This window comes from Halichondria panicea, chromosome 4 (assembly GCF_963675165.1).
Source record: "Halichondria panicea chromosome 4, odHalPani1.1, whole genome shotgun sequence".
In the NCBI taxonomy this organism is placed as follows: Eukaryota; Metazoa; Porifera; class Demospongiae; order Suberitida; family Halichondriidae; genus Halichondria; species Halichondria panicea.
Genome location: NC_087380.1, coordinates 7316981 through 7339580, shown reverse-complemented (window position 1 = coordinate 7339580; position 22600 = coordinate 7316981). Strand labels below are relative to the sequence as shown.

The 22600-nt window shown below is 45.3% G+C and overlaps 2 protein-coding genes across 2 annotated transcripts; one reads left to right on the top strand and one right to left on the bottom strand.

The window, feature by feature from the left end:
* Window positions 1–5: 5 nt before the first annotated feature.
* Window positions 6–6162, bottom strand: LOC135335558 (epidermal growth factor receptor substrate 15-like 1). Its single transcript, XM_064531092.1, has 15 exons — window positions 6013–6162; window positions 5825–5959; window positions 5371–5601; window positions 4974–5123; window positions 4673–4894; window positions 4216–4367; window positions 3501–3914; window positions 3052–3286; window positions 2616–2741; window positions 2490–2561; window positions 2218–2418; window positions 1754–2020; window positions 1250–1435; window positions 652–843; window positions 6–281 (listed from the first exon to the last, which is right to left on the bottom strand). The coding sequence occupies exons 1-15, from the start codon at window positions 6037–6039 to the stop codon at window positions 138–140; spliced, it is 2754 nt and encodes a 917-aa protein (XP_064387162.1). The 5' UTR covers window positions 6040–6162; the 3' UTR covers window positions 6–137.
* Window positions 6163–6340: 178 nt separating this feature from the next.
* LOC135335308 (cadherin EGF LAG seven-pass G-type receptor 1-like) lies at window positions 6341–22381 on the top strand. The gene is made up of 25 exons (XM_064530761.1): window positions 6341–6479; window positions 6643–7522; window positions 8859–9031; window positions 9336–9751; window positions 10324–11659; window positions 11725–13535; window positions 13753–14036; window positions 14503–14783; window positions 15093–15677; window positions 15780–15969; window positions 16175–16525; window positions 16765–17049; window positions 17120–17214; window positions 17276–17467; window positions 17745–18167; window positions 18407–18574; window positions 18783–18995; window positions 19285–19435; window positions 19681–19768; window positions 19908–19968; window positions 20119–20222; window positions 20303–20465; window positions 20727–20864; window positions 21006–21910; window positions 22209–22381. Exons 1-25 carry the CDS (start codon window positions 6441–6443, stop codon window positions 22246–22248), a joined length of 9372 nt encoding a protein of 3123 aa, XP_064386831.1. The 5' UTR covers window positions 6341–6440; the 3' UTR covers window positions 22249–22381.
* The last annotated feature ends 219 nt before the right edge of the window (window positions 22382–22600 follow it).

Genomic DNA, 22600 nt, shown 5'->3' with positions numbered 1-22600 from the left:
TGGTCTTTGAGACAAAAAGCAGATCTACATGTAGTGAATTTTTAATGCACCTCACAAAAAATAATGATGAATATCAACGCACACACAGGGGCTAATAATCAGTCTCTACTATAATATATAGTTCTGAGTGATTCTTCTCACGATTTCTTCATAGACTCTCTGATGGCTTTGGCAATGGCGTCTTCCTCTTCTACTTGTCTTTTGTTCCTCAGAGCTTGTTCTCGCTCGCTCTCTCTCTGTGCCCAACGTAGACGCTCAGTGTTGGAGGCATGGGGACCAGGCTGCAGGAGGGGAGGGGAGGCAAGTGTGTGTGTGTGTGAGGAGGGTACTTTTTTCTTTCTCTATCAATATCGGGACCTCCGGCTTTACATCCTGTTAGCATGTGGGGTGAACATGCTCCTACTCGGGGCAAAGCTATACTTAGAAAACACTTCTGCTACTGATGGGACTCGAACTCTCAACCATGGACCGCTCTTGAGTTGAGTGCTTTACCCACTGGCCACCAGTAACCGGGGGGAGGCAGGCATTGATCTTAGTCACCCAAACTAGTATTAAAAATGTTTTTAAGAGCCCTGTGGCCAGTAAGGTTACAATCATGTGAGTGAATCTACACAAATAACAACATGAACATGTACACACAGACATTCGTACCTGAGGAAGTGGTTCTGGTACTGTGACATTATTAGCTGATGGGGCTGGTTGATTAAAGGGGTTGTCCTCTCCAGCGTTGCCCTGGCGACTGAAGGGGTCATCCCCAAATGGATCACTGGAGAAGGGGTCAGAGGTGGAGCCTTGACTGGCAAATGGGTCCATAGAGAAAGCATTAGAGGACCAACCAGACAGCTGTAAGGAGAGGGTAGACAGTGACAGTGAGTAGACAGTGACAGTGCGTAGACAGTGACAGTGAGCAGGCAGTCTGAAAACCTCAATGAACTGAATTATAAGCTTGCTCTATTCTGTAGTAGCACACACGCACACACTATAAGCGCTTTATTTTCGAGATATTTGCAAATTAACCTCGAACCCTGAAAATTGGGAATCATTGTTTACTCCCGGTACTTTACTCCCGGTACTTTACTCTCGGTATTGAAAGACCTCTCTACTGTATATAGGGGTGTGGTCATTTGATCCTCTATCCTCGAAAATAAATCGCAAAATTCGCAATCTGTGAAATATGCTGCTAGAACATTACCCGCTATACGATAAAGACAGTACATGTACATCATGCAAGTAGTAACATTACATGTACCTGTTCCCCGTCTTTCCTCTCTATGCTAGCGAAGGGGTCGCTACTGAATGGGTCTTGTCCACTGAAGGGGTCGGTGCTACCACCAGACATGGTGGGCGGGGCAGATGCCTTGACCATGCCCGCTGAACTACTAGCGAATGGATCACTCTTAAAAAGATTGTCACCAGGAGGAGCAGAACTTGTAGCCTACAAGAAATTAACATGTCAACAGCTGTACAGCATGTCACTATGACTACACGTACATGTATACGTAATCACTTCTACAGTATTACTAGAATGTTTTGCGAGCATCAAACATATGTGAAATTTGATCACTTGGCAAAAATAAAATTGCAAAACTAAGTACTGGTAATGACACACGATTCTTGCCAGAACGCAATAGTTAGATCGCAAGACGTACATTTTCCGCTGATTTGTCATTTGCAAAAGTTTTTCACTCGCAAAATATTCTAGTAATACGGTACATGTAGTTTATATACATGTACACAGGTCCAAAACAATTACCTTAAAAGGATCCGAGGTTCCAAATGGATCAAATGCAGACAAGTCTGATGGTTTGAAAGCTGCACCTCCTCCTCTGTTGACGGCAAAGGGGTCATCAGGAGGCAGTGAGAATGCAGCGAAAGGGTCACTCCCAGTGTGTGTGGAGGTGAAGGGGTCTGCCCCTGTTCGTTTGTCGTCTCCCTTGCCGCTTGAATCCTCGCCCCCATCGTCCATATGAGAGTTAGTGCTGAACCCGCTGATGCTTGACACGGGACTACTGGACCCAGCCTGTATACGTAGCAGACACATGGTGAACTTTACTATAATTATATAGGCTACAAGATCAAAGTGAGGACTAAAAACACACAATGAGCTACAGATGAAATTCATAAGCCAGTACAAGACTATCTCAACAGTAGTGTGATAGGAAGGGGCCGAACCCACAAAAACAACCCACCCCCTCCACACACCCCACACACACTCACAGTGGCTCTGGCTGAGATGGCATCGGGCTCTGAAATGTGCGGTACGTTTAACTCAGAGGGCAAGTGGGAGAGAGCCATGTCACTGATATTGACAACACTGGATGAACGTGTGGAGGAGGGGGTTGAGATGGGAGGGTACATGGCCAGTGCCCCAGAGAGACTCTGATGCTCCTCCTTGTACAAGTCTATCTTCTGACGAGTCTATGGGGGGGGGGGGGGAGTGAATGAAAAATCTTTGTTATGAGATCATACATTTTTCAGATTTCTTGTACCTGTGATATTTGGGTTTGGATGTTCTGGTGGGCCTTCTGTAGCTTGTCCAGCTCCCCTGCACTGGCTTCAACCTAGGGACAGTATGAGAATGAATTATTGCTCAACATAATGATTATCATGTGTACATTGTCTTTGTACTCTTTCTCTTCTTTCCTTAGTGCCTCCAGTTGAACCCTCAGCTTTTCCAATTCTTCTGTCTGACTTGCCTTACTCACTTGCTGAGCTGATAATGTCTCTTTGAGACGATCGATCTGTGTGTGTGTGTGTGTGTGTGTGTGTGTGTGTGTGTGTGTGTGTGTGTGTGTGTGTGTGTGTGTGTGTGTGTGTGCGTGCGTGTGCGTGCGTGTGTGAGTGTGTGTGTGTGTGAGTGTGTGCGTGTGTGCGTGTGCGTGTGTAGGGGGGTGATTCTAATTCTAAATTAATTTGGTAAAGAGCGGCTGACACAAGGTTACCTGGACTCATAACTAAAAAGCGTGGAAACAAGAAATCTGGCGAGAGCATAACTCCAACCTGTTACAACGTAATGAATGAATAGCTAGTGTTGATACACACACAAAGTACCTCTTTTTGTTCCTCCTCACACTTGCGTCTCATCTCAGCAATCTCCCTGTCCACACGTCCCTTATCTCTGTCTAACTCTTCCAAACGTTCCTGAGCCTCCGCCCTCTCTTTCTCCAGTCTCTCTCTCTGCCCAGCACTGGCCTCAGCCTCATTCTGTAGTCCCTCCACCTCAGACTGACGGGACAGGATCAACTCCTGCTTGCTCTTTATTTCCTCTGACAGCTGAGACTTCTCTCTGGAGGGAGTATTACCATGAGTAAATGGTGTGACAGTCTGTACAGACAGTGTACAACAACAGACTTTGTTATATATAAATCTACCAAATCTACCAACATCATGCTTTGCTTGCTCTCCTATGTTACAATATTCTAAGCCATAAAATTGCTAGTTGAATCCATGTACAGTAGACTAGTTATTTATGGAGCATTCAACTGAACACATGTACTTACTTTCGAATGGTGTCCACTTCTTTCGAGATGGTGTCTAGTTCCATGATGGATGAGAAGTCACTCCCAAACCCATCCCCCTCCTCGCCAGTTGTTGCCATGGGTTCCCCCATTAAACTGGTGGGCGTAGTAGACCATGCTGTCGATGTACTTGAAGCTGATGTAGCTATGGCTACAGACGTTGCCATAGCGACTCCAGGTGCGCTCCAAGCCGGGGATGCCCAACTAGAAGCGGCAGAGCTGTGTGTGGGCGTGTTGTTAGGGGGTGTGGTCTGTTTCCGTAGTGCCGGTGGTATCATGGCAGGTGTGAGCTCAGTGGGTACTTCCTTCCCTCGAACCTTCTCTGCTATTAAGAACATGGCCAGCGCAAACTGATCACCGTTGAGCTTGCCTGTCTTGTCAATATCACACAGATGCCTGCAGGAGCAGAGAGATGTTATAGTTTAACTACCGCACTTCTTCGAAATAAGGCTCCTTCTAATTATGCGCCCACCAGGACATTTCCCCTATGTAGCACCATATAAATTCATTTGTGTTTTCTTGTTTTGCAAACATAATTATAAAAAGCCTCTGTCATCTTCTACAAACAGTCACCGTACTTCTTCTAAATAAGGCGCCCAGTATTGCTGGGAATCTAAACAATGCTATACTTAGGCTACTGTAGTCTGCTACATGTTTCTAAAGCTACTATAATACAGAGAGCATGGCTCCCACTCACCAGACGTGGGCTAGTAGTTTGGGTGGCAGGTTGGAGGCCATAAAGAGAGTTCGAGCCTCATCTCCCGACACTATTCCATCGTGATCCTTGTCAATACCCTGGAAGTAGGTGTCGTACTTTGCCTTAGCCTCAGGGGGAACCACCCACTCTGTCTGCAAGGGGAGGGGCTTTGCTGATGCACACACACACACACACTCCAGTATACCAGAACAGTACTAACATTGGATTAGTACGTGAAATTTTTGTACGTGAAATTAGATAGCCTTTTCCACTCCTAGGCTGAGTCAGTAATTATGACTACCTCTCACCTATACTTTTGTACACACACACACACCCTCACACACCCACACACACACACCCTCACACACCCACACACATGTACAAGGCCGGTAATGGAACTACAGTGTATACATGTACACACATTGTAGTTGAGCCATTAAAGACACAACACGCTTACACTAGTGGCCTGGGTTCTTGTAATAGGAGATTCTGGGATGCTGGTATTCAGGATGCTGGTATTCAGAGGAGCCTCCATGGACGTAGGGGGGAAAGACATGGCCCCCATGGACGTAGGGGGGAAGGACACGCCCCCCTTGGTCTTAGAGGGGGGTATAAGCGTGGAGGGGAGGGATGGGGGTAGAGTCTCACCACCCTGGGCAAGAGAGATCAACTTCATAGCCTGCAGGAGGGGACAATAGGATAATCAGTCATTGGAAAATTTTTAAAATGTACATTAAGTTAATAGTGTGTTTTCTCACCACTGAAAATTCATCCTTGTCCAGGCTACCATCTTTGTCAATGTCAGAAAGATTCCACACCTTCCCCAGGACATCCATGGGTAGTTTGGATGAGAGCATGAAGGGTCTTGCCTTGTCCCCTGAGAGTAACCCATTGGTCGGAATCAGGCTCTACAGTGAGAGGCAACACATCTATTACACAGAGGGGGGGGGGTTCGTACAGCTTCTATAATAGTGTTCACAAAATTTCGAAGTGGTGACTATTTTTAATCCTCCAATTTAATACATAAATTGCCTCTTTCATGTGTTAAACTAGGCCTACAGTGGTGGTTATTCTTGTCTATCGGTTTGGTACCACGATCAGTGCAGTGTGGGCATGTCCCTGGTATGTAATTAGTGTAGTAGACCATTCCCTCACTTGAAAGAGATGCTCGTATCTGGTCTGCTCGTCTTTGTCAATGCTCCACTTGCTCCGTCCATCCAGGGAGGCGTGGTCTATGCCGTTAAACCTTGGAGGGGGGTCAGTGAGAGCTATGTTGGTAACATTCGCTTCCTTGCCCTTCTGGCAGGCGGCCACCAGACGGAGAGCCATGAAGAAGCCTTGCTTGTCAAGACTTCCTGTTGACGTTGGGTCACTCAAATCCCAGATCTGAGGAATATATGGACATGTACATGTACATGTCTTAAACGAATGATAATACCGTAGTCGATGTAATTACAGCGCCACTCTTACATAAATTTGTTTTTTGTACATGATTTTCTTCTGGCGCTGTAGTACATCAACTACAGTATAATTATATATACTCTACACGTACATTGGGGCGATCGTGTTGGTTATAATTATGGTACGTTAGCGTACTATGATGGAGTACCTTGTGTAGGACAGACTCTCTCAGTTGGCTCTTCTTGAGGAACTCAGCAGCGATGCTGGCTGGCACACTGCCACTACCAGCCTGATCCACAAGGGCCCAGAAACCCTCAAATAAAACTCGATGGTTGCCAGCCAACTAGGACAAAACAAAGTCAAACTGAGCCTTGAGACTTTGACAGTACTGCCTACCTGTGTAATGGGAGGCAGTCCAGCCATCTTGTCAGAGCTTAGATAGGCGCCAAGCGAAGAAAGGTCCTCTTTCCAGTGTTACTAAAAGTTATAAAACTTTATAGTTGGGATCACGTGATCAACGATTGCATTTTCATAATGATCTGTTTAAAATTCATAGTTTTTTAATTGCATAGTTGGAATCTTCTTCGTTTTCTTTATTGCCTCCACTTAAAGATTGTCAACTCAGCATATTCATTATCTGTTAGTTTTAATGATATTCATAGCTGAGCTCAGATTGTTGATAACTTGACACACCACTCTTTATTAGCACATACTCCTACTAGTAGCTAAGAGTACTACTGATGCAGAGATGATGGTAAGGCAGATCACTCATCAAGATAACTAGAGGAGTTTGTGCAACAAGAACTATTGCTTTCAGTTGCAAAATGGCTCTTGATATCCAAAGAAGACAGATTTATTTATTGGTAAGTTACATGCAAAGTGAAGTCATAGTCTAGGATGCATACTTCTCTTAACAATGAGCTATACACGTTCTACCCATTAAGCTAGGTAGGACCTAGATTAATCGCGCTAGCTAGCTTGCTGCAGTTTCACAGCATGCAGACCCTCCCCCCTCTCTGCCTGCAGCTTGTTCTAATTCTGTGGTGGTCTGGAGAAGCCATCTCATGGACCCCCTGTGGCTACCTCGACCACCCAGAAGGCCACATGGTCCACACAACGAATACTCCATGGCTCAAGATAGTGCAAACAAGCAACAAGAGATCTATGCTACAATGTGTCTGCCCTCAGGGGAACAGAGACAAGACTGCTCATCTATTACTGACTGGACCTGCTCAAGAGACTGAGGAAATTGATCTAAATCTTTTTGGAGTGTGCAGCAAGATTGGATGTTGGTGGAACCCATTGGAGTACTTGACTCTGCCCTCAGGGGCTACACTACAAGGAGGAGGGCTATTCGAGCATGCCCAATACGATGGATTTGTTCGTGTACATACCATCGACAAAGGAGGTGGCCAAGGAGTGGACAAACATGAAGAATGGGTTAATATAACAGTTTCAATGTCTGCTAATCACACAAAGAGTCTGTTGATTAATACGACACACTCCTTGGCTTTTGATCGAGCGTCGTGTTTGAGTGCTGCCCCAGGCAACTCTCTTGTACTGTCTGTCAGGCCTTTGTCCTCTTTGGCTAAGCCCACTAATGATATTCATGACCATATTGTTGACTCCCCTCTGTTGACCTCACCTGCCACATCTCAAATTAGCCATGGTCACTTACGGACGCTTCGTCAAGTATCCAACACCCCCCCTCGATTTAATACACTTTTTTACTCGGAGCTACTGTACGAGAATAACGAGCCTGGTGTTACCGTGGGAACGGTCATCGCTAATGATCCAGACGTGGGAATTGAAGGTGAAGTTACATACTCGCTGGTTGCTAGCGGCGATGAGAGCGTACTGTCACTGTTTGAGATCCACTCTCAACATGGAGACATTACAGTGACCGGTGAGTTATCTTATCACTGAGATCTACTAGTATTACTAGCATCAAACATGATTATGCGAACTTTGCGAGAGTTGATAAATTCGCAACAATAAAATCGCAAAACCTTAAATTATTAGTGAATGCACACGATCCTTGTCAGATTGCAATAGTTAGATAGCAAAAGGTCTACTGATTTGGCTCATTCGCAAAGGTTTTTCACCTGCAAAATATTCTTGTAATATGGTAGTAATTTTCGTTGGTGCAAATTTTTGTATGAACTGTCCAATTAAACATTTCGTATTTTAAATATTCGTGCAGCTCAGGATAGTGACGTTGAGTGTGTTAATTTGTGGTAGAATAATTTAATTTTCGTATGATGCTCTATGATACGAAAAAATACACGCGCTATACGATAATTATTAATTGTTGGCATGACATTCGTAAGCTATTGCCAGAGTGATTTTTATAGTTGTCTCGATCGTGTCTTAATTATCTAGTCACCAAGTGAGAGACCATAGTCAATAGTTAGTCAATAGCTAGTCTCGATCCCAGACCGCACTGAACGTCCTTCACAAGATCCTTTACTGAAGGTCCTTCACTGAAGATCCTTCGAACTTTCTGAGGCCTTGTGAAGGTAGCTAAGTCAATAGCATGGCAGATTAATTGTTGTTGGCACGGTATTGTTGTAAGTGATTTATGAGCTGTCTCGGTGTCTTAATTACCGAGTCAATTTGTTATTTATTGGATGTTTGTGGTAGATAATGGATGTTTATCCCCAGGGATGTTCCTAGTATTAAAGACTTGCCCTGACTTAATTTGGCTGACAGTTGTTGGTGCGATTGAGTATTGCGATCGAGGCATTCCATGAAATTAGTCATCCATTTATAAACACCACACTCTCCAGACATGCAGACACTGTGTACACAATGTATATATCCCATCATCATGACGACGGGTTAAGTTTATGACATCATCCATTGTTCAACCTTCCATTGTGTGTAATATCAGGAGTCATGCACTCCTGGTAATATCACTTGCTTTGTTGCTATAATTATATATAGAGTAATAAAGTATATTATCAGATAGTCAAGCTGATTTTTCACCCGACTTATAAACAACATAACCTCCAACAATGATAGCCCAAAGAGTCCCTTTACTATCCACTCAGAGGAGGTCCGACATGCGTGCACGAATCACTACAAGTTCAGTGCATTGTGGCCTGGATGTTATCACGTGACCGCAATGACATCAATGCACTGAACTTGTAGTGATTCGTGCACACATGTCGGACCTCCTCTGGTATCCACTACTGCATGGTGTTGGTTGGTTGGTTGGTTATGTGTACCTCCCCTCACAGCGATGTTGGATCACGAGACCACCTCCGTCTTAACCTTCCGAGTACGAGCAGAAGACGGTGGTGGGAAGAGTGCCGTGTCCACGTTCACTCTAACCGTCCAAGATCTGAACGACAATCCACCCACCTTCCAACAGGGCACCTACTTCATCCAGCCAGTCAGTGAAAACACTCAGGTATTCACTATAATACCGTTATAGTAATTGACTCTGAGGGTATCTACAGAATCACGGCTAAAGCCACTGTATACTATTGCGTAATCATAATGTGCCTAGAATCTGCCAAGTGGTGTATGGCCATTTTAATCAGCAATTACAATCTCAATTCAGGCACACTCTTTTATGTAGTAGGCTAGGTCTCAGAGGTGGTTATTGTTGTCTAGAGGTGGTTAGTACCAGCCACCACCACCGACCAGTGTACGTGGGCACATCACTGATTGATGACTATTCTAATTTAATATTTCCTTCTTTTCTTTCGAAGGTGTCGTCGGATATTCTCCAGATGTTGGTGATTGATGAAGACAGTGGGTCCAATGGTCAAGTCACTTTCACCATTCTCAACGACCCTGACAACACGTTTAGTCTTCTCCAGACTGGCAACCAGGCTACACTCACACTAAGAGCACAACTAGACTATGAGACGACCCCCCACTATCAACTGACTATTCTAGCTCATGATGGCGGCAATCCTGTACTGAGTAGCTCAGCAACGGTAGAGATACGAGTAACTGATGAAGCCGACTCCCTCCCTGTGTTCAATGCCTCCTCGTACTCTGTCACACTGCCTGAAGACACGCCCCCTATTGCGTACCTGGTTACCGTGGAAGCTGTTAGCAATGACTCACCTCCGCTGGCTGCATTGGAGTACTTCATAGTGGATGGGGATTACGACGGGAGGTGAGATATTAGTTAAAGCTTCACTTAAAAAGACAAATGGAATCATCATGTTCATATTTGGAAGATGATAGAATTTGCCAATTTCGACCCTAGATCACCAACACTAAAGTTACGGTTGTTGAAAGATATTCAACTGCAATCCCCTATCCGTTTAATCAATTGTTCAAGGCAGCTTCCATAACTTGAATTTCGTATCGATCAACCCCAATAACCTATAACAGTATTAATAACAGAAATAGTTAAATTATGTATAAAATATCTTTTCGGTTTGTTTTTAACTAGATACGACCATGCATGACACGTACGTACACACACACCTCAATAGCTGTATGCATGCATGTGTGGGTATATGTACCGTACAGCGGGTATATTTCGAGGGTACATTTTTGCAGAATGACCGTTCGAAGGTTTTCGCGGATTTTATTTTCGCTGAATAGCAGCATGCATGCATGCGATATTAAATTCGTGGGTATAAATGTTCGCAGTAGATGCTTCATCAGCGAAAACCACGAACATTTATACCCTCCAAATATACCCGCTATATACGGTATTCCATCACATTATCCTCTTAGGTTCAGTATTGATCAGACGACTGGCCACTTGTCACTAGTGGCCACACTGGACTATGAGACTACTCAAGTCTACAGCCTCATAGTGCAAGCACATTCAACTGTCAACCCATCTCTGCGCTCATTTGTCAGCGTACATGTTACCGTCGGCAACGTAAACGACCACGCCCCTTTGTTTAGCCGCTCACAATATACCGTATCAGTCCTCGAGAGTGTTGCCGTACCGTCCCAAGTTGTCACGGTAACAGCGGACGATTTAGACCTTGGAGAATTCGGCCATATATCATATTCTCTTAACTCTACCGCAGAGCCTAGTATACTGACTATGTTTGCCATCGATTCTGTCACTGGAGTTGTTTCTACACGGACAACATTGGATAGAGAGGTGAGAGACGTATACACGTTCACTGTGGAGGCTCGTGATGGTGGAGCGTCCCCTCGTGTGAGTCGTGTTACAGTTGTGATACGTGTGACAGATGTGAACGACGAGCATCCCGTGTTTAACCAGTCAGCGTACACTGGGCTTATACTAGAGAACGAGCCCGCGGGGTCAGAGGTCACCCAAGTGCTTGCCAGTGACAGTGACTCGGGATCATCCTCCATAGAATATTACATTCAGTCTGGTAACCATGGCAATGCGTTCGCTATGGGAACATTTAATGGTTTAATAACGAGTAGAATTCGTCTCGATCGGGAGCAGAGATCGGAATACACGCTGGTCGTCATAGCAACGGATCTACAATTCGAGAGCCTTCCAACACTAGTATACATCAATGTGACGGACGAAAACGATGAGAGGCCATTGTTTCATAATACCTTCTATACACCGCTTCCTGTGTCAGAGGCAGCTCCGGTTGGAACCCAACTACTCACAGTGCTAGCAACAGATCGCGATATCGGTAGCAATGCCCTTATCAGCTACACCTCACCTGATATCCACTCGTCCTTCACTATTGACCTCATGACTGGTACCATCAGTATAGCGCGCACACTCGACTATGAGACTCCTCCTAATATATACGCATTTACAATAGAGGCCAGTGACGGGGGACAGCCCCCACTTAGCTCAAGTGCTCGTGTGGAAATTGCAGTGACGGATGAAAACGACAATCGCCCGATTTTTGAGGGGAGCTTATCTTCAGTGACTGTTTTGGAGAATCAAGCATCTCACACGTCTGTATTGCAACTGTCTGCATGTGATGCTGACACTGGATCGAACTCTGACCTTGTGTGGGGTGTGGTGGGCGAGAGTGCGGCTGTGGGCGTGTTTGGAGTGTACGATAATGGACTTGTTTACACTTTGACCTCTCTGGATCGCGAGAGGAGAGACCATTATGAGGTAACTATAGTGTTAGTACGTATTGACCTCTGTAATTGACCTTTGTACTCTCACCCCCCTTATAGGTGGTGGTGCATGTGTCCGACAGAGGGGAGGAGCCTCTTGGTAACGATATAACCATCAGCGTTGCCGTCGGTGATGAAATAGACTATCCTCCAATATTCAGCGAACTTATATACAATGTACGTGTTACCGTGGAAACACCAGCAAACTCTGAACTTTTAACGGTCCAAGCGACCTCCAGTGACCTTGAATCTTCTATTCTCTATGACATCACAAGCGGAGATCGAACTTTGTTTAGTATCAACCAGGAAACGGGGGTGATAGTTACCACGACAACGCTGGACCCCATACGGGATGAACGAGAATACGTGTTACAAGTCACAGCTCAGCATTTTCACCTGTCGAGGGCGGTACCGGTTGTCATAGCGATTATAAGAGACGATGGAATTCCAAGATTGGAACCACTCACTATTTATTTCAATGTATTTGAATCTCAAATTAGCAAACTGAACTTTATTGGCCGAGTGGCTATTACAGAACAAGAGGAGGGGGTACCATACGTATTCTCATTAGCGAACTCTGACCCTTGTGTTCGTCGTTATTTCTCTATATCTGAGGACGGTGGGGAGATTATTGTTAGTCGTGGAGTAGTGTCGAGTGTGTACAGTCTCAACGTGAGTGTGTCGGCCTGGGGCAATGCTACAGGACATGGGCTGGTTTTGGTGTACGTTAATGTGTTGTCTAATCTCACGCTGAGTAATGGAGTGGTTGCATCATTTGTCGGTGTGACCGAGGCAAGTTTTGTGTCTTTGCAACTCGAACAGTTTGCAAGTTTTGTTGCCGCATCTTTATCGTGCGGTCGAGAGAAGATTGAGACGTTTGGATTAATGGAGGCTGGAGAGAGGGACACTATAGTGCTAGCCTTTGCCGTACGGGACACCACTGGCCTCGGGTATATCGAACAAGATGTTGTTATTGACCGGCTATCGTCTAATCAACATAATTCTAGACTCTCCACTCTGGTTGGGTACACGAATAACGTGTGTGCAGACGAACCTTGCCCCAATCTACAACTCTGCCGACCTGTGATTACAATGACTACTTACAGGCCATCTGGGATCCCATATCGAACTTTGTACCTTGGAAGGAACGTATACATATCCCAGCCATTTCATATGGGCCACACTTGTCACTGTCCGTACGGCTACAATAGATACGACCTTTGTACTACGCCAGTTGACCTTTGTGACCCCTCCCCATGTTATTTCGGGGGTGTATGTACAGACAATGTGCTGGACTATCACTGCGAGTGCCCTCCTGAAACAATCGGCAAGAACTGCTCTGTTGTCTGTCCCTCACTGTCATGTGACCTGTGTCAGCCCACCCCCTGTCTGTACGAGGGCGTGTGTACGATACGAGACCGAGACCCCGCCCACTACAAGTGCAACAATTGCCCGTGGGGCTCGGTATTCAGTGGTCCAAATTGCGAACTAAATACACTCAGTTTTTCTCAAGGAAGTTTCGTTGCATTTCCCAAACTTCAATTCTCAGCGAATGTGAAATTTTCTCTCAAATTTGCAACAGTTTCTCCGAATGTTCTGCTCTTGTATAGTGGACGGGATTCTGGTCGTCATGACTACATCAGCGTCGAGCTCGTGATTGGTCAGATTAGAGTGGGGGTGTCGTACGGTGATTCGCCTACCATAGTGCGTACCGAGTCTCCATGGCAACTGAACGATGGGGAGTGGCACAGTGTGGAGGTGGAGTTAAGAGGGGGTGTGCTGAGCGTGTTTGTAAGTGGGTGTGGTCAAGGGGCTCTGGAGGGAGCCGAATACTACTGCCAACTAACAACTAGACTATCTGGAGATAGCCGGTAAGAAAATTTAATGTTCTTACAATAATTATTACGCGTAATTTTCGATCTTGCAAGTTTAATATTTCGTGTTCTAATTACCTGTACAGCTCAGGATGATAACGTAGAATTACCTATTTCGTATTATAATTCTGCAGTTTTAATTTTCGAATGATATGCTCTGCAATCCAAAAAATTTGCCGTACGAAAATAATGGTATACTGCATTGTTTCTACAGGACACTGGATTTGACCACACCCCTCTATATCGGAGGTTTGGAACCGCACATACAGAGGTCAGAGTTCATCTCAAGTACGTCGTACATTGGTTGCCTTGCCAACGTAGTCGTGGGGGGTCGTCTGCTGGATTTTAATGCCCCCCTGCGATCAGAGGGGGTTGAAATTGGTTGCCCCCCACTCAACGATAAATGTTCAAGATCTCAGTGCTCCAGTGGAGATTGTGTGGGCGTGTGGAATGGGACAGTGTGCAGCTGTGGGGACGAATCACCTCTCTGTGAAGATGGTAAGTAATTTTTATAACTCGAATTTTATAACTCGAATTGATTGCTTTCGGGTCAAATCTTTTAGGCTCATTGAAGAAAATTAAAGTATAGCTAGGCTATTATTATGTATGCCAATGGTTTATTGGCAAAAATACCAGTTTTTATCTCTCCCAGACGTTTGATCTGAGCATACCATGTGATAGCTAGACCTTGCCAGAGCTACAGAATGCATCTCTTATATTAGTTTTGTTATTGATTGATTTTTTAGTGAAGTTATGACCTCGCGTAAGTAGGTTGCGTTTTAGAAGAAAAATGCATGGCAAATTAAAATAGCTAGGTTCATTTTCTTGTGATGGACCAATTTTGATAACTAACTTTGGTAACTTGAGTTAGGGTTGGTCAACTACTTCATATACTACACCACACACACACACACACACACACACACACACACACACACACACACACACACGCCCACACACACAGGTGGGTCTGTGCAGCTGCTCCCTGGGTTCATACACATTGCCCTCACTTCTCCCACATCTCTTACACATCTCTCGCTCGTCTTCCGCACTCGTTCATCCCACGCCCTCCTGGTTCAGCTGGGGTCACTGGGGTCACTGGAGGTGGTCCAGGGTAGTGTGGGGTTCCGTAGATCACATGATAGTCAGGTGATGCTAACAGCGCTCACCATTGTCGTGGATGGCTACGTCAACGATGGTCACTGGCATCACGTCCGTCTCTCTATGACTGCCACTCAAACTAAAGTACGTTTGACCTCTCTTTAATTTGAAATGCCTATTAATTATATTATAATAGTATACCTCGGTGTATGCATATGCAAGCGAAGTATAATTATGGTATAATTATGTGTGTGTGTGTGTGTGCGTGTGTGTATGTGGGCGTGTGTGTGTGTGGGCGTGTGTGTGTGTGTGTGTGTGTGTGTGTGTGTGTGTGTGTGTGTATGACTGCATGCTCTATAATTATCTGCTCGACAGGTAGTAATCTAGGTTTCTAACCAAGTTCTCTTGGAGTTTGACTTTTAACGATTTTTTAATTATTCTTTACCCCCACAGCTATCTGTGGATGATGGGCGTGTCATGACATCACTACCAGAGGGCGGAGCACTTCCCACACAAACCATCACGCTGGGCGCAGAGTCACCTGACGTATCAAGCTCTCGTTTCATTGGCTGCTTGGGAGAGCTCACACTAAACAACAAGAGAATCGACCTCGCTGAGGCACTAACGACCCCCTCGGCAAGTTATATAGTAACACATGGAGGCGTATCCAGTGGGTGTGGCTCCGGAGATCCCTGCTCTGACCTGCAATGTCCCGATCACAGCACTTGTGTGGCTGCATGGAGAGACCGCTCATGTGTGTGCAATACAGCCAACAATTATCGTACAGTGGGTGGAGCTTGTGTTAACCCCTGTGACCCCAACCCCTGTCTTAACGAGGGGTCTTGTACAGTCCCTCCGCTAACGAGCTCTGCATTGTTCCAGTGTAACTGTCGCTCTCCGAACACTGGTGCCGTGTGTGAGGGTAGTGGGAGGTGTGAGGCTGGTTACCACGGTGATCAGTGTCGGCGGTGTATTTGTGATCCTAGTGGAGTGAGTGAGGGAGTGTGTGATAGCGTGTCCGGGAGCTGCTCGTGTGAGGTAAGTGTGTGTGTGGGCGGGTGTGTGGGTGTGTGTATTGCGTTGCTATTAATTCATTGTCTGTGTAAAATTATAATTAGTTTTTTGCATACTCTCAATTAGGTTGGTGGTGACTACTATAGTCGATTAGGAGACCTCGGGTGCAAGTCATGTGATTGTCATGTGATGGGTTCAGTGTCCTCATCCTGTCACCCTGACAACGGGCAGTGCTCGTGTAGATCCAATGTGATTGGACGGAGGTGTGAGCGTTGTGCCGCTGGCTATGCTGGCTTGGATGAGTCAGGTTGCAAAGGTACGTTCTCAATATAAATATTAATGTGCTATTATTTTTACAACCGATTTTTAGCTACTTTTGAGAGCCTGTAATTTGTGTTCAGATTGTCCAATTTCAAAACTAATTGATGCATTCAATAGCTCTCAAAAGTACCTTTCCAATGGTGTGCTGATAATTATAGATACAAGTTTTGTAATAAGTCGAAATCCATTTCTACATGCAGAGGCCGCTTCTCTGTTGGGGAGTTTCATATTGATGCAGTCGTATTCTGGTTATTATGACAACTCTGATTCCTCCGAGTACCTTGACCTGACCTCTGAACTATCTGGGGCACTACAACGAGAGCTATCGACCTTTGGACTCCCCGGGAGGTTTGAAGCAGCAATTGCTACTATTAGTAACACTAGCTCTGGACTAACGGCCGTCGAGTATCAGATATATAACTACTTTGTTGGTGACCACACCCACATATCACGCCCCTCTGTTAATACCCTCGGCAGTGTCATGCAGGTCATAGTTCAATCTGGGTGGGCGGGGCCTCTGCAGATTATCCGAGACACACACACCCTCCCAAGTAAGTGAATACCGTATATTATTATAGCAGGTAATTTTCGAGAGTCTAATTTTTCGCAATTGTCTCTAGAATAATTATTTTCGAGGATAGCAGCTTTTTTTAGCTGGCTTGTAATAATTTCACTGCTTAGTTGAAATCTGTGAAATCCACAAAATTTTAGCTCTTGAAAATTACTCGCTATAAATGGTATAAACCGTTCATGATGTGATGTAACTGTATTGCTACTGTACACCGTGCAGGATCATGTGATCTCTTCCCCGTCATGTGTACGGGATGTCCGGAGGGAGCCACTCGAGATGGCATCATTTGTAGGCCCATGGGCTTATGCTCGGGACAGGACGGTGATAGAGACGGAGTACCTGATGATTGTGATAACTGTACGTTCACCTTTAACCCTGATCAAGACTCGTCTCTGTGTGCCCCTGTTGAGGGGGTGTGTCCTGGGGGCGTGGCTTCAGGCCTAACATGGAGCCCTACCTCTGTGGGCAGTACTGATCAAAAACCATGTCTGCTACCCTCAACTGGTAAGTGTATAGTGTTATATCGTACTACGCGAGCATTGATATATTTATCATTCTCGTGTATGTTTCCAAGGTTACGCTACTCGTTCCTGTGAAATGGGCGGAGTCTGGGGAGAAGTGAACACTATGGGATGTCTCTCGCTAACAGGACAGCAACTACTGACTCTGGTAATTAAGAGAGAAAAAAGTATAGTTTTTGTGACTCAGAATTCTTTTTTTGTTTTAATAGGCAACCTCTCTATTATCTGGACAACTGCTCTCACTCGGCCAGCTCTCCACTACCCTCACAACTCTCACAGCCCTCACAGACCAGACACGCCCCCTCTCTGGGAGTGACGTGCAGGCGACAGGAAAACTACTCTCACAGCTTGTCAGTGTGTTGCTAGGATACGACCATGAACATGTCAGGAACCTCGTTCAGGTACACACACACAACGCTCTATATTATATCTTTGAGAGCCCGTAATTATTTTGTGTTCAGATTGTCCAATTTCAAAAGTAAAATGATGCATTCATAGCTCTCGGGATTACCTGTCCAATGGTGTGTTGTGAGTAGTTAAAATCCAACACATTTAAGCAAAGGCCGCATATATAGCCTTGTCTAGTTTCCCAATATTCGGGCCGTTTGGGTAACTTTAAGATGACTCATACACAAACGAACTGTTGTTTGTACTTGTAATCAATTTAATGTTTCACAGAATTGTTCCACGGTGGCTAACAATCTACTGGCTCCAAATCTCTCATCTCATTGGTCGACTACAGTCCGAGACATTGGCTTCACGGCTGAAGACTTTCTGTGGACTCTGGAAGAATTATTTGCAGTCGGTGGGCGTGTAATGATCTCGTTAACAGAGGGGCACCTCACAATGTCCCCATTCAGTGGGGAATCCCCTAAAATGGTTGCCATCGGTGATGAGACGTTGACTGTACATGTACCACCAGAGTTATGGGGGCCGAGTACGACCCTAGCAACCATTAGCAATCTCGGAGAGTGGTTACCGAGGCTCTTTAACGCCACCACCTCCTTCACCGTGGCAACGCCCCTTCTCTCTGTTCAGTCAAGGGCAAAGGTCACTAATCTGACCACACCCATTAACATGACGTTCCCGTATCGATCTCCAGTAAGTAATTGTCGTTATAGATCAATGATACATTGCATGCTTTCAGCCACAATCTTCCAACTTTCAACATTTGAGTGCTCAGAAGTTTTAACATTTCATTTTCCCAATTTCACATAATTATTTATTTTGTAGCTCTTTAAAAGGCCTATTGAATGGCGTGCTTAAGTAATAGTCCAATGGCTGTTAAAACTCTCTTAGTATACGTATATACGTACGTAAATTTTCTATCTCCACTGTAGTTGACACGTCCTGAGAGGATTGCCGATGCTCACTGTGTGTATTGGGAGTACGGGAGGGGGTGGTCCAATAGTGGGTGTGGTCTTGTGGCACGTAACCACACCCACACCACTTGCACATGCTCACATCTCTCTGTATTTGCAGTCCTCCTGCCAGAGACCGCCTTCCAAGTATGTCAACTATCCTTGTCCATGCTCAGATCTCGTTATAGTCATTATATCATGTACCGTATTACTAGAATATTTTGCTGGTGAAAAACCTTTGCAAATGAGCCAAATCAGCAGAAAATGTAATGTTACGAATTGATCAACCATCGCAAAGTTCGCAAATGTTTGATGCTAACACGGTACATGTATAATTATATATAACCGTTTATAGCCCCTCCCCTCTCCAATCGATGGTCACGCCCCTGAAATCTTCACCTATATTGTACTGAGTCTGGTCTCCATGGTGATGCTGGCTTGTTTTGTTGTTTTTGCCTGCCTCCCATCAGTCCGCACTCTCCAGAGCTGTGTGCACATGAACCTTCTCCTCTCTAGCAGTCTATCCTGTCTCTTGTTCATAGGAGGCATCAACCGGACAGAGATAGCCGTAAGTCTTATAGTAACCACACCCATAGCCACACCCCCTCTGTTCCCAACCATCTCCTCTTTCTAGTAATCCCCTCTTATAGTAACCACACCCATAGCCACACCCCATTGTCTTCCTTGATCTCTCCATTTCCCCTCTTTCTAGTAGGTCCCTCTTAACCACATGCACGTACCCATATAGCTATAGCCGCACCACCTGATCTCCCCTCTTTTCCCCACTTTCCCTGGTTTCCCCTGGCCTCTCCCACTCCTCCCCTCTCTATATCATACTCTCCCCCCCCCCCCCTCAGGGTGTGTGTGCGTGTGTGAGTGTGGTGCTCATGTTCCTGTTGCTCTCGTGTCTCAGTTGGATGGTGGCCGACGCCCTCATCATAGCACGCTTCCTCATCACACCTCCACCACGGACTAACTTCATTGTCTACCTCGTTATTGTCGGCTGGCGTGAGTAACATTACTAATACCCTGCTTGACTGCACGTATAGAGGGTACTAATGGTGCTAGCTGTATTTATATAGCCAAATAAAAGTCATATGTATCTATGAACATTACAAAATGTATGCTGCTAATAAATTATAAGCTCTAGTTATTATATATAACTGTATAGCCATGCAATGAATAATGGGATATCTAAACAGTTAAACTGTCAGTTTCCGTGTACTAAACGTGTCCTCCGTCTCTTACTGCAGTGTTTCCAATGTGCCTGTGTGGTATTCCACTGGGAGCAGTTGGTATCATTAGTCACTCGTTCATACAGGATATGGGCTATCCTAACTTGTAAGTCAATCACATGACCTGTGACGCTATACACACACACACACACACACACACACACACACACACACACACACACACACACACACACACACACACACACACCCCACACACACACACACCCCACACACACACACCATAGTTGTTGGCTGAGCCCTGGAGTGGTGTATGCTTTCATTGTACCTGTTCTTATCCTAACACCGGTAAGTCAAACATTGAAACACATCAATAATATTATATTATATGCATGCAGTGGATACACTCCCCACACACACACACACACACACACACACCCACACACACACACACACACACACACCCCCACCCACACACACACACACACACACACACAGCTGTATGCGATTGGAATTGTCTTCTCGTTTGTCACGCTTTCAAACTCGAGCAAGGATGAGCAAGTTACAGGTTTTGCGGTGCCTACAAACAAGCGGAAAGTCCGGTACGTACATGCCCCTCCCCCTTCCCTGAGATCTGGAAACCACGCCCTCATTTACATTGCTGTTCTGTTTCTCATTGCAGGATAGCGTTGTTGGTCTCCATAGTGACCATGCTCCTCGTCATGGCAACGTGGACGTTGGGCCTCCTCTCTGTGTATGTGGAGAAGAGATTGGAGTATCCATTTGCCGTACTCCAAGCTGTGCTGTGTGTGTTCCTGCTTCTAGTGCACTGCTGTAACAGCCAGGTGAGTGGGTGGGCCGTCCGTCACTGTATATAAGATATAATTATCCAGCGCCACTCTAATTATACAAAATTTGAATATTTCGTCTATATATCACGTACCATATTTTATACAGTAGTCTAGTATTGCAAAAATAATTGTTTTCTAGTATTGCAAAAATAATTGTTTTTTTCTGCAATATAATTATAATTATGCAACTACGTTACCACTGTATATATTGTCAATTAATTGCGTATAGTTATCAACCGGTTCCTGTGCATGTAGGTTAGGGAGGCTATAAAGGACAAACTACATGCGTACGGCAAGTCTGTCGCCCCCTCAGTGGAGGCCACCAGCACTGTAGACACTACCAGCACTGTAGACCCGGCCTCCTCCAAAGCTGCCGTCAGTCATCCTCCTAGGGTATGTGTGTAGTTGAAAAATCCATAGCAAAGTTATTAGACAATCAAAACAGTAGCAAACAATGCCATACTTGTACAGTGTGTGCTAGATCATACTTCGTGCAAGCCTTACAATAAATATTTATCTTCCTTTGATCTGTAGACTGAGCAACGACTGACTGGAATATATGCCGAGCTGGAGGTGGTCACCATGGCAACAACACGCCCACGTAACCTACGGCGACAACGAACCCCCTACACAATGACCCTCCCCAACCCACTCCTTACACCACACACACAATCAACACCAAAAATAAAAACGGACGATGTTGATTGGTTCAAAATACCGGATCCGATCCCGCTATCACCTTTGACCTTTAGCAGCGAACATGAAGATAAGTTACTTGACAGAGGGGAGCCTATCTACAGTCAAATACTCAAGCCATGTGTTAGCAAAGCTTCTACAGATATCGATCACGTTCCGTCGCCGAGCTTGACAGAAGTGTACCAAGAGGGGCGTGGCATGAGAGAGGATTCCCCCAACACACGAGGGGATTCCCCTGCAAGCTACTTGGAGGCGGAGCCGATATCTCTGCAGAGGGTACGACGAGAGGACCCCCTGTGGTACAGACAACGTGACTCCGCTAGCGTAGAAGTCGACCCCCTCCCGTACGAGACTGCCGTCCAAGCAACTACGCCTACCATTGCTAAGCAACGATTCGAGGCTACTAAACTTGTCAGCAGAAGTGGTGAATCAAGTCCAGCATCTCAACGGCCCACACCACCCTCACAAAGTCCACAACTGTCACTAGCCTCACACTCTTCACACAAGAGCTCTCGAACAACGCCAACTAATTCTCCTCAGTTTATTCCATCGTCACGAAAACGGTCTGCTGCTGGCAATGAGTCGCTGCTCCTTCATCCACGTCTCTCTGATCTGACCTCTGATTTGACCTCCCTCACCACTACACTGAGTGGACTCCCCTCGGCCCTCCAGGTCCATATAGCCGGGGGGCAGTACCATGCCGATGGTCCCTCCCCCTCAGCCAAGGAGAGCAAAGTATACAGGTGAGAGTTGATCACCACTCTAGCACAAGGCTGCTTAATTTATTGGTAGATAATGTACTAAAATAATAATTATAATAATTATTGATAATAATGGACGCAGTTTGTGTAAGATAAATTTTTATGCCGTCTGGCAGAGAATTAAGGTACACTTTAAATTAAAACAATACTACACAGTTTGACGTCTACTTGTGGTTTAACATTGAGAAAAAAACGTGTGTGCATAATAATTATAGTATTAGTGAAGCTGCTTCTTTGATATTGTGTATTACGCTAGCTCTCTCCCTTCTCGTGAATGCAGGCATGCTGACGGCTCTGAAACTGTGCAATCACTAGTCTAGTCTGATGTGCAAATATTGCAACTGACTAGTGTTGTGTATTTTGTGACTGACTAATATTGTGTATCTTGTACATGTGCTGTGTGTGTGAGTTGTGATTGATCTCATGATTTGTGTGGTATATTAATAACAGTTTTGACAATGTGTAATATGCAAAAGGGAAGGGCTGCATGACTTAGCCTCCTTCACTGGCCTCCCCTGAGTGGCCAGGGATCGAGGCTAGGGCTGACTCAGCTAGCCCAAGGAGGGCGGCTATTAGGATTTCATAGCGATAACCATAACATAATATTAAAAGAGACCTTTCAAATGATGTGTTTCAATGGGCCATCATTTCAGTTTGATAGATTAAAATGTT

Coding starts and splice junctions, on each gene's coding strand:
- LOC135335558 (XM_064531092.1), bottom strand. CDS start 6,039: ATGGCTGGACTGCCTCCCATTACACAG. Junction 5,960..6,012: donor GACTGCCTCCCATTACACAG/GTAGGCAGTACT, acceptor GTTTTGTCCTAG/TTGGCTGGCAACCATCGAGT. Junction 5,124..5,370: donor GATACGAGCATCTCTTTCAA/GTGAGGGAATGG, acceptor CTCTCACTGTAG/AGCCTGATTCCGACCAATGG.
- LOC135335308 (XM_064530761.1), top strand. CDS start 6,441: ATGGCTCTTGATATCCAAAGAAGACAGATTTATTTATTG. Junction 9,032..9,335: donor CAGTCAGTGAAAACACTCAG/GTATTCACTATA, acceptor TTTCTTTCGAAG/GTGTCGTCGGATATTCTCCA. Junction 17,215..17,275: donor GACAGCAACTACTGACTCTG/GTAATTAAGAGA, acceptor TTGTTTTAATAG/GCAACCTCTCTATTATCTGG.